General features: G+C 32.9%; 1 protein-coding gene across 1 annotated transcript in view; it reads left to right on the top strand.

Annotated features, from left to right (window-relative positions):
- Window positions 1-16,970, top strand: part of LOC145666044 (lachesin-like) — a 589,881-nt gene that overhangs the window by 410,450 nt on the left and 162,461 nt on the right. The window contains exon 5 of the mRNA XM_081733143.1: window positions 1,168-1,296. Within this exon, the coding sequence (XP_081589269.1) occupies window positions 1,168-1,296 (129 nt within the window). The remainder of the gene's footprint in view (window positions 1-1,167; window positions 1,297-16,970) is intronic.

The raw sequence follows: 16,970 nt of genomic DNA, 5'->3' as shown, positions 1-16,970 counted from the left end.
TGTCAATTCCTTTTCGTGTCCACTTTACTAGTAAAATATATCAGCATTATATTTAAACATTCCTTTTTATTTTTATAATACTCTTTCAAAGTTTACCTGTTTTAGAAAGTGCTTAACCTTTCTGAGGAAGTAGATTTAATCTTCCGATGTCCAAAGAGAAACACACATAGCTTTGGAACGTTCTAAATTAGCTGTTGACAGATGACGGATAATTTAGGTCTTCAAGTGTTTCCAAAGGAACCGAGTTACTGTTTATATGCACCACATCCATCTGTGAATTCCATCAAGGGGAGGAGGCAAGTAAAAATGGTCTTCTACCAGTATTTAAGATTATAATTTTGGGACAGTTATATGTCACATTATAATCGAATATCCCATTCTTTGCACTATTTTTTAAATCTATCCGATCCCTGCGTGTAATGTACACAGATGTTTAACGTATTTATTATTGTTGTGTGTCCACTGTATACTAAATAACAGTGTTGCTAACTTAGGTTATTCTTTATTTTCTCCAGAATAATGTAAGCAATTCGAATGTTTTGTTCTGCCTCTTGAGCAGAATGGACTTGATGGATATAAACGTTATCATTTTGGAATATACATTACTTCTGCGTTTCAATGGTGTATAATTCTTTGCGCTACAATAATTAGGGGCTGCACAAGAGCTGTGCAAATCAAGGTCTGCAATATTTCTAAAGTTACTAGTGGGCGCCATGATTCGCTGCCATGTTGAAAAAACTCACATGATGATTATGATGTGACCAAGCCAAATCTTGTCCTTTAATATCCCAGAACACAATCCAGAAGTCAAATTCTCCATACGCGTATCTTCCAACAGGACCATGTCTGGCCTCTAGACCAACTAGCATTTTTCCTGTATTAGTCTTCAACATCTAAAATTCAATATTTTATATGGTAGAAAATATTATATTCAATTAAATGTCTAATTGAAAGAATTAATATAGATTAAGTTGATTTCCATAAATAGATTTCAAATGTGGTAAATTTCATTATGAGCGTGTTCATGTGTTGCATTTATCGAAACGAACTCCCAACTCGGATTTAACTCTCAATTTCTATAGTTTTAAATTTAATTTGTTTATGTTATTAAAAATTTCAAGCATTTGTTTAAAATATATATCTTACATATAATTATTTTACTTTTAGTGCCAACAGTGGAAGGATCAACTTTTAATATAACAAGAGTTAACAGGCTTCACATGGGAGCGTATCTCTGCATAGCATCAAACGGCGTACCTCCGTCTGTCAGCAAGCGAATCATGGTTATTGTGCACTGTAAGTACTACTAGAATACTTTAGTAACACTTGAATTTGTGTTAATGAACAATACACAGATTTATAGATTAAGAATGACAAAATTCATGGAAGTAAAAATGTTGAAGCTGTGTTACAACAATTAGCTTCCCAACAGGAGTGTCAAAGATATGGATAGGGAGAGTGGCCTCTTCTCTATGTTCTACCTATGATTGGTGTCAAATACAAATGGTATTCTAAAGTCAGATAAATATTAGTCCTTAAGTAAGAACATAAAACATACTATCTCTATTGCAATGACGATGTAATAAGAGGCATTTGCTTCACAACTTAACACTTACTTTCAACCTTAGGATTATATCTTAAATTTAGTAGCGATTTCAGCGTGGCAGCTCCACATACATCGTAAGTCAGGTGATTTGTAATTTTAAGTGTCTAGTTTCGTGTTCTTTTTTCCGAATTCTAAACTGATTACACCTTCCTCAATTCCCAAATCATCTCGGACATGATTATGGTTTTTAAAATGTAATATTTCTCTCTCATAAACAGTCTGGTAGCATCAAGCATTATCAATGTAAAATCAAATATTTATGCGTAATATGTCATATTTTGTTCCTTACTCCTATTTTGAAAGAAATAATCAAATATTTTCAGACACGAACATACTTCAAATTTAAAGCAAGAATTTTATAAAGAAAGAACGATACGTCTAATGAAACAATCAGAATATTAATACAAAGTAATTTCCAATAATGATGTAAATCCTGCAATATGTAAATCCTAAGGTTAGCCTATATTTCATTATCAGGAGAGACCGCTTTTCACCTTCGAAGAATAAGACTTATGGAAAATATTTCAAAGATAAATATACAACCTCTTTTCAGCTTCAGAATACTTGGTGATGCAAGTCCGATTTTACTTCTACGTAAATCCTTATACAATCGCTCCTCAAAAACTTTTTCACAATGTCAAGACCGAATCAATTAGTTTCCTTGCACCCCAGGGGTGACCTTACCTTGTTCGAAGGAGATCACACATCGAAATAACATCAAAATTTCAACATTAATTTTAATATCTTATGTTTATTGATTTCAATAATTAATTTCAATGAAGAAATGACTTACTGACGTCATTTTAATCTTTTTACCTTTTTTAATTTCTTTGGTTAAATTTTACACAAATAATTTTATGAATTAAGAAAAGCATTAACAATTTACCAAACGATTAGTTTCTTCAAATATAACAGTTCTCTTAAATTTCGAGGCTACTTCTTTAACAAAATCAGAATTTATATTACAGAAATCGCTCCAATTTTCTTCCCCTCGAACGCATTTTATTCAAAAGCTGATACTTAAGTCGCTTTTTTCTATTTTTTTTACAGAAGTGTTTACGTACTAAATTTCATATTTCCAGCTTAAGCAAATCTTCACTTTGGACACTTTGTGAATATAAAATCCCAAATTAAAATATTACAGAAATTGCAACAACCTCACCTCAGGAACAAATTTCTGGAAACGCTGAAGCATGTGTTCGGTTTACTTTTAATGATGTTTTATATGACAAGTTTCATCTCCTAATTTGAAGTTTTCGAGGAATACTCTATTGCTGTCAGAAAATGTGAATCTTCTTTGTCCCCTCCATATTCGGATACATATTTTTAAAAATCTTTTCTTTATCCATTACTTCCGTGACAAAAGGAGTATTCTGTTTAGTTTTGTGCTTCAAGCTATGGTGGTGTGGCTTTGGCATTGATAAGTGAGTTAACTTACTTTTTAATGTAACATTGTAGACAAAAAGGCTTACACAATTTCTAAATATTTTTCTCTCTTTTAATGTTCACAATAATCTTTCATTATTTGTAATTCTGTTATTTCATTTTCTTTTATTTTTAAGCATGATTTGGTTAATCCTCGGAAAAGTGAATCAGAATGGAAGGTCTTGAGGTATAAATTTATTATTTACACGGTTGTGCTAGAAGCTACTGTACAATTGTTCGGTTATTTGCTAAAACATAATTCTAGACTGCAACGAAGAAACAGTATAAGTCAAAAGGCACGGGTCTTCAGGAGGCTATTTTTTTATTTTACTAAGTATACGTATGAATCACTTATACTAACAGTACAAAGACTCAATTCTTCCACCCACGTTTTGAATTGACTTACACCAAGTTAACGAGAGGCGGAGCATGACACATAGATCTACAATTTTGACTTATCTTATTTTGGCCAATTACTGACTTATACAGTTTCTCCCGCGCAGTCTAGAATTATACCCTGGAATATTTAACATAGTTTTTTTTTTATAATTTGTATTTGTATCTTTTATTATCACATATCAAGAGATAGATTCGTTTTAGAGGAGTAAATTAATTACTTGTTTGAAGTATATGGTAGGTTGAAACCGTACATGTGTTTCTTGTCATGAAGTTTTGCATAATATCAAAACAGCAAACTATTTTAGAAACCTATACACCAGAGAACATTTTTCGTCATTGTTTTCATAGTTTGTGTGCAATAGAGATAAACAAAATTATGGAAAACTTCCAGCTCTCTGAATTTTACGTTACTTATATGACAATCCTACATTTGTGCCAATTTTTAAAATTCCATGTCTACAGGAAGTGCCTTATAGATTCAGAATCAAGTAACGTGCTATATGTAATATAATTTTGCTTTTGCCCCCTAAGTTTCCTCATTGAGGAAGGAAGTTTCAATTGTCTTCATTTTTTCTTTACTTGTATCCGAAATTCTACATTTGTGCCAAATTTCAGGTTTCCACGTCTACAGAAAGCTATATATGTAGGTTTTAAATCAGTAATTTGCTCTAATTTCTCATCTTGTTGTGGGAAATTCGCAGTTTTTGGATTTTCCTTTACTTACGAGTACATTTGTCCCGAATTTCAAATTTTTATATGTACAGAAAGTACTCTGTAAGTTTTGAGTCCGGTGTCGAATTTTACCTTTGCTCCTAATTTTCCTCCTGGAGTGAAAAAATTCCAGTTCTCGGGTATTTCTTTTACTTGTATCACAAACCTCTCACATTGGTTTCTAGTTTCAAGTTACTATGTGTACAAGGAGTAATGCATAGGCTTTGAGTTCAGTGATTTAATGTTAGTTTGGCTTGTAACTTTCTTCTTGATGGGGGAAAATTTAAGGTTTTCGGATTTTTCCCTTGTATCACAAACCACACATTTGTGCCAAATGTCAAGTTTCTATGTATATAGGAAGTAGCTCATAGGTTCTGAGTCCAGCGACTTTAATTTGGTTTTGTCCCCAAATTTTCCGACTTGACGGAAGAAATTTCCAGTTTCTAAAATTTTCCCTTTATTTGTATCACAACCAGGGCCGGCGAGAGGGGAGGGCAGGAGGGGCCAGAGCCCTGGGGCCCGGGGCCCCAAAGGGGGCCCGGCGGCCGAGGATAAAGAATTACTAAATGTTGTATATTCTTGCTCAGTTCGCTTCCAATCAGTGCGCTCTTTGTGTAAGAATTTTTGTGTACTTTGGTCTTACAAAGAAAAGACAGGTGACCAGATCCAAGAAAGAGCAACTGAACTAGTCCAGCGATGCCCAAAAGATTTAGGAGATAATCCTTCTGCTGAACTGCATAGCCTGAAATTGATATATTCGGCCAATTTTGGTCAGAAAACGCTTTTACCATGGGATCTCCTAAATAACATCAAAACTTTGAATCTAGAAACTTTATTTCCAAATCTGACAGTGGCCCTTCGTATATTCCCCACAATCCCTGCTACCGTTGCTAGTGCAGAGCGCTCTTTCTCTCTGTTAAATAGAGTAAAAAATGTGAAGTCAGATGTTAAGACGGTATGTTAAGACAGATTACCAAACTTAGGCTTGCTGGCAGTGGAGACAGAACTTGTCAAGTGTACCAAACTGGAAGCTATCATTGATGAATTCGCCCTGAAAAAGGTCAGAAAGGGAATTTTGTTGTAACTATACGTAGAAAAGGATATATTGTGACTGTAACAGTTGTCTAGTATTAACACATATAATAAATTTCTCCTACAGACTATTACTATTCATATCACATTATTAATCACACTATAGTTAATTTGAGCAATATTTCATTGAAATAACTAAATTAGGCCTAATGCTTCATGTCTCTAATTAAGGAAGACTAACTGCATAGTTTACTTCTATATAATTATTTCTAGCAACAATTTGTGCGAAGATATTCATAGTACAGGGTAGGTTGGATGATTGAGAACATTTACTTTCTCAACTTTTATTAACTATTTAATACGTGCTTTTTCTATTTCCTTCACAAATTAGTTAGTTTTAAACATTTGATTGAGCATTGCGGGAGAACTTTTGCTATTACAAATAGATAAGTTACATTTTTCTGTATTTTGATACCGTTGTATTAAATATATTATTTTTTTTTATTTATTTTAGTATTGAAGCCTTCTAAAATCTTAGAATCAAAAACTATAGGGTCTAAACAAAATCATAAACAGTAAATTAATGAGGGTTTTTGTTGTTGTTGTTGTTTTGTTTTGTTTCAGCGAACAGTGAACATAGGCTAGGTTCAGAGTTCTTATTATTCACTTATTTGGAGATATAGCAATACTGATTACCATGTAAATTAAACGCATTAATGGTCTAATAAAGAGTTCAAAATAAGCCTTAATGTTCATTTTAGTTTACCTCCGTCCAAAGTGGTAAGTACGTAAAATGTTATAAGGGAGTGTAAGGGGCCCGGGATTGCTCAGCCCCGGGGCCCGCGACCGCTCTTGCCGGCCCTGATCACAACCGTACATTTTTGCTAAATTTCAAGTTTCCACGTCTACAGAAAGTGTCCAATGTTTTTTACGAATGAGTGGTAATTTTTTTCTGTTTTTACATGATTCCATAACTCTTTATCTCGTAAACGGTTGAAGATGAAAAAATATTAAAATTTTATGAAGGACATGAACCGTTAAAGGTTAGTGATGATGTCAATTTTCGTTGCACTAGTTTCATGGTAGAAAAAAAGTTATGGGTGTTCAAAAAATGCCTGAGTTGCTTCGTGTATATTACCAGCAGAGAACTTGACTGGCGCACTACCATGCACTTTGATAGGTAAAGAGTTACAGTTACAGTGGAATCTGAACCAATGTGATGTGCTCGATGCTGTGTTACCTAAAGTTTAACTTAATACCTCTTTCATCGAAGATATGTGCATTAGTCACTTTCTTTTCTTTTTATTCTTTAAAAATCTGAAGCAACTAATATACTAGTTTTTCATTTATCGTTTTATTCGGAACACTTTTTGTCATACTATATTCCTTAATAAATTAACTTTACTCATCTTTGCTCTATATTTTGGCATCATGTAAACCATAAGAACACAAATACAGAACCGCTGAAGACAGTTAAGAGATGCATATGTTTTTCAGTGAACTCGAACCAGGATAGACTACAATACGTAATCCACATCCGGGCACCACAGACGACTCAGCTATACCTAGTGGATACCGTCTACCATACCAATGAGGGAGGCTTTCAAGTTTATTACTTTCGTTGGTATGAAAAGTTGAATAATCCTGCTCAGTAATATTTCAAATTTCCTTTGGAAATTTAATGTTTTCTGGCATATTAAATATCCAATCATATTGCTCTTACCTACAAATAATAAATTGAAGTATAAATTTAAAATAAAATTATATAAATAAATAAATTCTAATCCTCGCAAGAGAAGTTGAATGAAAATAAGTTTAATGAATTTATGTTTGTTATATTTGCTTAAACGTCCGTACCGTTCGATCAATACCAAATGATGCCACAATTATCAAATTAGAACACTAACCATACGACTATTAGTGGTACCTTGCCTGATCAAATTTGTTGACCGAACGTTTCTCAATAAACTGAAATCTTGGTATGTATTCTATGTAATAATATGATAAGTATTTCATGACTATACGTTTCATTAAGAACCCTGCGAAAGGCATAATCAATCCGGAAAGATAATTTACTAATGCGAAAGTGTAATACTATACTTTTGTAGAAAATATGTAACTGTATCAAGCAAGTATGTGAGGGTTTGAAAACGAGCTTGGAGATATAAAGATTTTGACTTGAATTTGGTTCCTAAAACTTGGAGTCGGTAATTTTCTGAAAGTGATTCAATGAACAGGCCGAGTTCTTACGAATGCTCTCGAAGCTTGTGCTTCAATTTTGCAGCTATCTTGTGAAAACTATCGGTTGTGGGATTGTATCAATTTCGTTTGTAATCTATAAACATTTGATTAAAATAGTTTTGTATTGCATAATAATCCATTTTCTCTCGAAAAAAATTAGAAAGTGTATTTTAATTATTAGAAGGGTATTAGAAAAGGTAAAAGGTATTAGAAAGGGTAAATGCAATCTTTGTCTGAGAGCAAATGTAATGTTAGTAGTCTAGAGAGTATTGAGACGTTTGCGCATGTCTGAGGACAGTTGCAGGGGGCCAGGCATAACGCAGTTCAACAGTTCACAGTTCAAGCTAATGCATGTCTAAAAGCGTTGAAATTGTTCGTGTTGAATGATCATACGTAAGGCATTGCACCATGAAGATGAGTGAACGTTCCGCAAAATTGCGCTACATTTTACCATTTTATTTCGATAAAGGCTCAAATGCTACACAAATTTGTGTAATTTATGAGCAAGATATTTTATTGAAAGCAACAGACAGAAAATGGTTCAGTCGCTTTTGTTCTGAAAATTTCGATATAAAGGATGCTTCTGGCAGTGGGAACTAATCAGTAAAAGTGGGTAGTATTCGGGAAAAGGTCGAGCAAGACCGCCATATAAACAGTTATGGTATCATCAAGGATCCATCGCATTAACCACCAAACACTGTTAAACCAATTAAAGAAAGCTAGCTATAAAAATAAGCTCGACAGTTTGGTGCTACATGATCTGACTCAGAAACATTTACTGGATCGAATGTTTATATATGAATCTCTACTGAAGCGTAACGAACTCAAGCCGTTCAGAACTGGTAAGCAGAAAGGGTGTCCCACACTGACAACGCCATACCACATACATCTTTAATAATCACTCTTACATTACGATAACTCAGTTCGGAAGTTTTAATGTATATACCGCATGATCTAGATGTAGCATTTTCGTACTATCATTTGTTTTCTCTCTGCAGAAAACCCAGATTCCTGTTAAATTAGTTTCAGTAGAGGCCTGTGAGACCACGCGTCACAATTACTAAACCAGAAACTACATAAATAATACTGGGACAAATATACGGTGTTGGCAGAAAGATGACTGATTGCTATCAAACAAAACGGTGTATATATGGTTTCACAAACTTATTTTAAAATCAATAAATTTACTCTCTATTTCAACCTCAGAGACAAAATGACGTTTTCTAAAACGATGCCTTGGTTTTGCTCTATGAGCATTTGCATTTTAACTGAAATAGTCTCTAGAAGGATTACTTCAGACGAAAATTTACTGAAGAGAAGATTTTTCTCGGCAAATTTCTTAAAAATGAGCGTAATGATTTTGCTCATATATGTTGAAACTCTACAATACATCAAAATTGTTTTGAAAATACGTATATTTATTTATTTTATTCACATTTGATAAATAGTTTCATTAATAACTCTGCCGAATAACATCATATATGATCCAAATTATAAAGAAGAACGAGGCATTTAGTTTGTGAACCCTCATTATATTATTATTTTCATACTATTTTTTGTCTAAAGCATCATTATCTATCTCTGTAAGGGAACATAGTTTAGCTGGTTCAAAAAAAAAAAAAAAAAAAGGAAACGAATATACAACCAATGAACTAATTATTCCCCCATGAACCAAAAAGAAATATCTTGCAGTCAATTCGTTTTACCTTTTAAAACAAGTTTTTCCCATCATGGAACACCGAGTTAAAGCCTTACGTATATATATGCATTCCGCAGTGATCAATCATTTTCTAAGTAAAAAATGTGACCAACATTTCACACATCGTTTGTTGAATGCTAATTGTTGAAATTTCTCGTTGTCACACCAGCGGTGCTGACATCAATATGAAAACAAGTACGTGTATTCCATTAACGTTTATAATAATATTTATTTATTAATAAAAGTAACACAACAGTATAAAGCTTGAATTGGTCATATAAAAGCAAAGACACATGAATAAACAAGTCATGAAACGTATATTACAAAACAAGTTAAAACATGCAAGAAGCAACATTAAATAATAATTTACGAAAACAAAGGTTTTTGTAAATTTTAATAACAAAGTAGGTCGTATTTGCATATAATGTCCAAAAAGTAGAAAAATATGTGTAATACTTTGACACACTGAGTTAAATTACATATAATTACCCTAGAAGAAAAAGTTGACGCCATTAGTAATACTCGTGAATATTGATTTTTGATTCGAGGAAATTATTTATTAAAAATATCAAGTATTCAGTGTTTCTTGCTGATCATTTTAAAAATTTTCTGTACTGGTGTAACAACCAAATTGCAGTTACAAGAAAGAAGTCGGAAATTTCTAGGATTATAAGATGGCATTGTTATGTACAACCAGTCAATCAGATCTACCTTGCCATGAATTATACTGTGAATTAATTTGATCTGTTGTAAATTTGTTCTTTCAAAGAAGGAAATAAAATCGAGTTTCAAAGAATAGCATAATTGGTTAATGTATTAAATATAAATTTAAATGGAAGCGAAACCAAAAACGAAATTTCGATAGCTTCAATAGTTTGGGAGATCGAGATCATATTCCTACTCCATAGCAAAGTAGCATGCTCTAAGTGGGGTCTAATATAATTACAATATAGAACTTTACAGGTTAAACATCCTTAAAGTCTCTTGCAACTCATTTAATAAGGTGTAAATTCCTTCTGGTTCTTTGACAAGATATTATCAACAAGTTTATTAAGTAGTAATTTATTATCCATAACAATACATGATGTTTGGTTGTAAAAAACATTTCAATTTTGTGATCATTAATTTTGTACTGATAAACTGATACATTGATTTACCTCAAATATAATACTGTTTTAGTTTTATCAATATTCAGCGGTAATAAATTATTTTTAGATTATTCAAAAATTGAGTTAATATTTCACTGCAATAATAAATGAAACCGATAATTTTAAATGCCACAAATAATCTTCAGATCATCAATATAAAAGAGAACGGTAATTCAAAGCATTACCAATATCATTCACATACATAGGAAATAACAAATGTCCAAAATTAAATCCTTGTGGTACGCCAGATAAAAGTATACCCAAATGATTCCCATATGTCATACAACCCATATGCCGAACCACAAATTTATGATCAAACAGAAAAGAGGCAAATCAAAATATTACAGTATTTCCAACAGTTTTTGAAATTTGAGTTATAGCTACCAATTTCCATGCACTTGGATAAAAGTGAGAAGCTAAACTCCACTTAAACGAGAATGTCAAAATTGGAGCAATTAATTTACAGATGTCTTTGACTATAAAAATCAGTGTACAATCCGAACAAACAGAAGGTTTAACAGTTATTTTTTTTTATAACTTCAACTACCTGTTAAACAGTAACTTATAATTCATCACTATGAAACCTGATTAACAGTATCATAAAGTTGATTTTGAAACATTCTTACGCTAAACAGCTTCTAACTGCTTAGCCATAAATCCGGCTAATACCTGTGGGTTAGATACAGGCTCATCATGCCAACACCGCCATATTACTTTCCTTAATATTCAACTTAATCTTAGTAAATCTCTAAAACTGTTTAGGATTAATTTCAAGATATCTTCAGTTTTACTAAAATAATTATTTTCGTCGAGAAGTTTCTCCTGAAAATTTAGACACATGCAAAAAGCATAATAACCATGAGTTAATTGAGTTCTTTTATATTTCTTATGAGCATTATTATCTGTTAAGAAACCTAGTTAGAAGAAGAGAATACCATCTTGGACATTTAGAATGTATTTTAACTTATATTGGAACATTGCTATTAATAGCACCATTAACCCTTTCTACAACAATATTAATATCTTTATTCAATAAAATATTAGTTCATGCTACTCTTTGAATTTCTCTACATAAAAATAGTCATCTTTATGATATAGCAAACATTGATTTCTCAAATGCTCTTGTACGTTAAATAGTCCTTTAACGGAGATAGCAATGGGATCACGATATTAATCAGGAGAGACCATGAATATAACATTTTTACTAGATTTAGTATATGTAATGTGTAAGATCAATCAAGATTTGAGACAGTAGAATCTTCTTTTAGGTTCATATCAACCGAAATATTAGATAAAATTCTAACTTTGAATTTTGAATAATATTTAAATTTCTAGAAAAATTTCCATTACTCTAGTCAACATTAGGTATATTAAAATAACCAATAATCACTATGTTATAATTAAAAAAATGACTTCGGAAGCAGTAAACTTTTAGTAAATCATGAAGTTTATAACACATGATTTACTAAAACGAAAATAAACACATGCAATCGGTAAGATCTTTCCATTCACTATATCCATCTCAATCCATGCACATTCAACCTCAATTTCTGAATCAAATCTCCTCTGACAACTTATATTTCTTTTAACAGCAAGTAAACCAGCACCTCCACGACTACACTGCTTGGAAAAAATAACTTCTATTAGAGCGAAAACGTTTATATATTTCAATAATAATAATAATAATAATAATAATAATAATAATAATAATAATAATAATAATAATAATAATAATAATAATAATAATAATATAATGTATAATTATTATTATTAGTTGTAGTACTAGTAGTCTGAAAATTAGTGCACAAGAAGAAAATAAGAGTAGGTAAGTGTTCTAATTTTGCAGTACCCAATAAAATGAAATATTATAAACCTGTTAAATGTTGCGAATTGTATTACTCATCAATTATAATACAGTTATTCCGTGGTATGATAGAGTATTTCCTTCTTTCACCTGGATGATTTCTAAGAAACTAGATGAAATATAAAAAATGATGTAATCTGAAGTGCATCTTCCTAATTCACTAAATATTACAGCATGTATTTGGAATAGGTTAAGTCGTTTGTACGTAAATTTTGAAGGAGAAATAAAGAAGATTCTAATGGCATACGAGCAGTTGAAAGCCTGTTAGAAGCTTAATTTAGGTATTTTTTAGCCTAAAAACATCTAAAATCAGCAGGAAGTTTTAATGATAAAGAACCTTTTAGCAAGTAACGTTGTCAAATATAACACATATTATTACTGTTTTTGGTACAATCGATAAACGGTTGCCAGACTTCAAATCATTTTTATCATTTACAATGTATATATATATATATATATATATATATATATATATATATATATATATATATATATATATATACAGGTGGTAGGTAACTTCACCGACAAACTTTGGAGTTGATTCCTTATATGAAATGAAAGAAAAAGTTCTGATAAACATAGGTCGAAAAACTTCTCCTTTCAGAGTTATAAACCGCCGAAATTGGAAAAATCATGTTTCGAAACGCCTTGCCTTAGAAACTACAGGATCTATCCCAAGTGGTTTAAGGAATTACACAGGAACTAGTATGCGATCTATCTAAATATCCGTGTTTTAACATCCTCCGTTATCGGGGAAACGAACGCGCTATTAGTACTTAAAGGAGTATCCTTATATCTTAACTTCCTTTTTACAGTTCGTTTCGCCAATAACGGACCACGGTAGAACATGGATATTTAGATAGAGCTCATACTAGTTCCTTTGAATTTCCTTAAACCGCTTGGGATCGGTCCTCTTGTTTCTAAGGCAGAGCGTTTCGAAACGTGAATTTTCGAATTTTCGGCGGCTCATAACTCTGAAAGGATACGTTTTGCGTCCCATGTTTACTAGATCTTTTTTCTTTCATTTCATATAAGGAATCACCTCCCAAAGTTTGTCGGTGGAGTTACCTACCACCCTGTATATTACACAAAAGTATATATGTAGTCTATTTACAGTTATAATTATGACATTTTAGAGTTTTTAAGCTGAAGGTGATATAGAAGCTGTGAGGAAGGCTAACATTTGTCTCAGATAATTTGTTCATTTCTTACTTGATCTGTCATTTAGGCTATGTTTTTATTAAACCTGCATTATTTGTTTCATAAGCTAGATACAATTTTCTTTTATTTTCTACTGTTCAATTTGTATTACATGATACTTATTTATTTTTTAGCTACATTTTGTTTAGGTAGGGGAATTTGAATAACGAGATAAAAGTTATAGTCATTTAATAATAATGAAAGAATGTCCAAATATGTATAGGCTATAAATTTTAAGATTAAAAGTACCCGACAACTTATGAAAATTTACACTAAAAACCAGTAGCTTTGCAAATTTACAGTTGGGTTAAACTTATTCACTTGTTTTAAGATGAATGTAAAAGATAATGAAATAATAGGTAAACACACACCAAAAATGAGTGTGAGAGAGTATATTATTAGTTCAACATTGATAAAAACTAAAAGTCGTACTTTTCAAACATCTCACAATTAATATTACGTTATATTTGGTTCTGGTTAAATTGGAATGTCTGTGAACCCTAAACATGTAATACATTCATTATTAATTGTCTTAGATATATTAAACATAACACATATTGCAAAATTGGTAAAATAAAAATATGTTGCGAAATTAGGTAATCCTATGTAAAATAGGGAAATACAATTGTGAAATCAGAACGAACGTTAGTCTGAACTTCAAGGTAAAATTGCTAAATTTCTAAAAGAAGAAAAGAAAAACAACAATAAAAAATAACATATTTGTATTTGTTCACGTTAAAATGGACTTATAAAATAATTTGGTTTGTTATTATTTGCTAATTTTATAATTATATTTGGTCTAGGAATTAATTCGTGCGGTTGGTACGCACACATTGAAGCTGTAGTACAAACACAAAATACATAAATACCTTAAGAAAAATATTGTCCATCGCTAGCCACCACTTTCGCCCATCTGTCAGGCAATGTACGGATTCCGTGGCGAAAGAAGTCCTCATCCTTGGAAGCGATCCAGTCAGAGACCCATGTTTCGATATCTTCTGAAGAAGTAAACCGCTGTCCAATCAAATCGTTGTTCATGCAATCGAACAAGTAGTAGTCCGAAGGAGCAACGTCTGGTGAATACGGCGGGTGGGGTAAAACTTCCCATCCTACATTTTCTAAATAGGTTTTGACCGGTTTTGCGACATGTGGGCGAGCGTTATCATGTTGAACAATAAGTTTATCATGTCTGTTCTCCCATTCTGGTCGTGTTCTGGCCAGAGCTTGCTTCAAACGCATTAATTGTCGTCGATAACGTTCTCCATTCATAGTTTCACCCGGTTGCAGCAGCTCATAGTACACCACACCTTTCATATCCCACCATATGCACAGCATAACCTTTGCACAGTGAATATCTCGTTTTGGTTGTGATGGACCTGGTTCACCTGGTTTCACCCAGGCCTTTTTTCGTTTAGGGTTCTCGTAATGGATCCACTTCTCATCATCCGTAATAATTCGATGCAGAAACCCCTTTCTGCTCTGTCGTTGAAGCAGCAATTCGCAAATGGTTTTTCGTCTTTCAACGTCTCTGTCTTTCAATTCATGTGGAACCCAATGTGACATCTTTTGAATCATTCCCATGGCTTTCAAGCGTTTGGAGACTGTTGTTTGATCAACGCCTAATGCTGCTGCAAGTTGTTCCTGCGTTTGACACGAATCCTGCTCGAGCAATGCTGTCAATTCTTCGTCTTGAATTTTTTTGGCTGTCCAGCTCGCTCTTGGTCTGCCAAGCCGAAATCACCACTTCTAAACCGTGCAAACCACTTCTGACACGTTCGCTCAGCTAGAGCATGGTCACCATACACTTCCACCAAAATACGATGACTTTCAGTCGCACTTTTCTGCATGTTAAAGTAATGCAGCAGGACACCCCGCAAAAACACTTTATCAGGCACAAATTGCGCCATGTTCACTTAACTACAAACTGGTGTTGTTGACGCTTTAATCCACTGCCCTATACTATGAACGATACGCGATGACAGGGGTTTGCAACACATGTGTGGATACACGGAACTGTGGGACGCTCCGTTCGTTGCGCCATCTCTTGTCCACCCGCACGAATTAATTCCTAGACCAAATATATATATATTTATAATTATATATATATTGAAAATAAATATACTGCGAAATAATTCATACTTATGCTAATTGTAAACGTTAAGAGCAACGACAAAAGCAGCTGGTCAGATGGCAGTTCATAAGGCTTATAAACAGTGAATATTTGTCTATTGTATTATGTCCAATGATAGCAGTATAGTTTGCATAGTACAACGATGTTTGTCGGAACTCGGCTGATGTTCATGCGCTGTACGAGTATGTCTTGCACGTAGTCTGCAGAGCTTAGGTCCGGAGATCTGACCACAATTGAACGCCTATACCTCACAAACCATACTGAATTATTTTGGTGATAGGAGGGCCCAGGTTATCCTGCTGGAAGAGAGGCCCTGCATAATGTCCAGATATGGTCGGAGGACAGAATTGATGGCGCTGCAAATGTCGTACTATAGTGAAAAAAGAACAAAGACTTGCGAAATGTACGATTTGTGTAGGTTGTTGTTTCTCGTAACCGAATGTAAGAGGTCAGTTCTACATTTCGAGTATAAACGCATGAAGATTTCCTGCTTACCTACATATTTACAGACACGTAGGCTACTGTCAGAATATTCTACAGAGAAATGTTTCTCATTCACGTATGCCCGCAAATATTTGAAATTATTTAACAACTTCAAGACCCTTAATTTATTTGCTCAGTTGCGCATTCTTCACATACATTAAAATTGGAAATTTGAGATATTGTCTACTAAAATATGTATAAATAATAAAAAGTAAATTACTTAATATGATGTAGTAATAACGCAAAACTGACATATGAATGTCAAATCTTTCTCAAAGGAAAACATCAATTACTTTTGGAAAGGTACCGTAGTTCGTCTAACTCCGCTGATCATTAGGTCTATGAGCTTTACTTAATATGATCTTTGGACTAGATTGAGTTTTCACTAACTTCCAGTAATGCTCATAGACCTAATGATCAGCGGAGTTAGACGAACTACGGTACCTTTCCAAAAGTAATTGATGTTTTCCTTTGAGAAAGATTTGACATTCATATGTCAGTTTTGCGTTATTACTACATCTATGGTATGATTTGCAATTTCAAAAGTACTACTGAAAGTTCATTTTAAAAAAACTTGTTCGCTGACCTTTTGAGATTTTACTTTTAAACTAAATAAGAATATGGGACTGTTTCACATTTTACATTGAATAAATCTATTGTAAGGAGAGAACAATATAATTGCCTCATGATTCCATTTAAATGTTGATAGTGGTATGTGATTATTTACATAACTTCAGGAGAATTTCAGTTTTATCAAATAAAAACGTGCTGTATATTGAAATACGAGCTAGACGAGTAATACTTTAAAATTCGTTACATGTGCTTACTTAAAAGTATGTCGTATATCTTAAATAGTTCCCAGCTTCGAATTAGTATCAATGTAAAGTCAGCTATATATTTCAGCAAGAATATCCAAGTTCGAAGACACTTGTCCAAAAGAACCGTCCCAGTTTCCTCGGTAGACGGCATTAGTCACGCAATTTGAAGCGGAAAGCCAAAACATGGGAAGAGAAAAAGGCTTGGTACAGTAC

This window comes from Thermobia domestica, chromosome 12, assembly GCF_964235325.1.
Source record: "Thermobia domestica chromosome 12, izTheDome1.hap1.1, whole genome shotgun sequence".
Taxonomy (NCBI): Eukaryota; Metazoa; Arthropoda; class Insecta; order Zygentoma; family Lepismatidae; genus Thermobia; species Thermobia domestica.
Note: the sequence above shows the minus strand (reverse complement) of the source record. Positions and strands in the feature narration are given on the sequence as shown.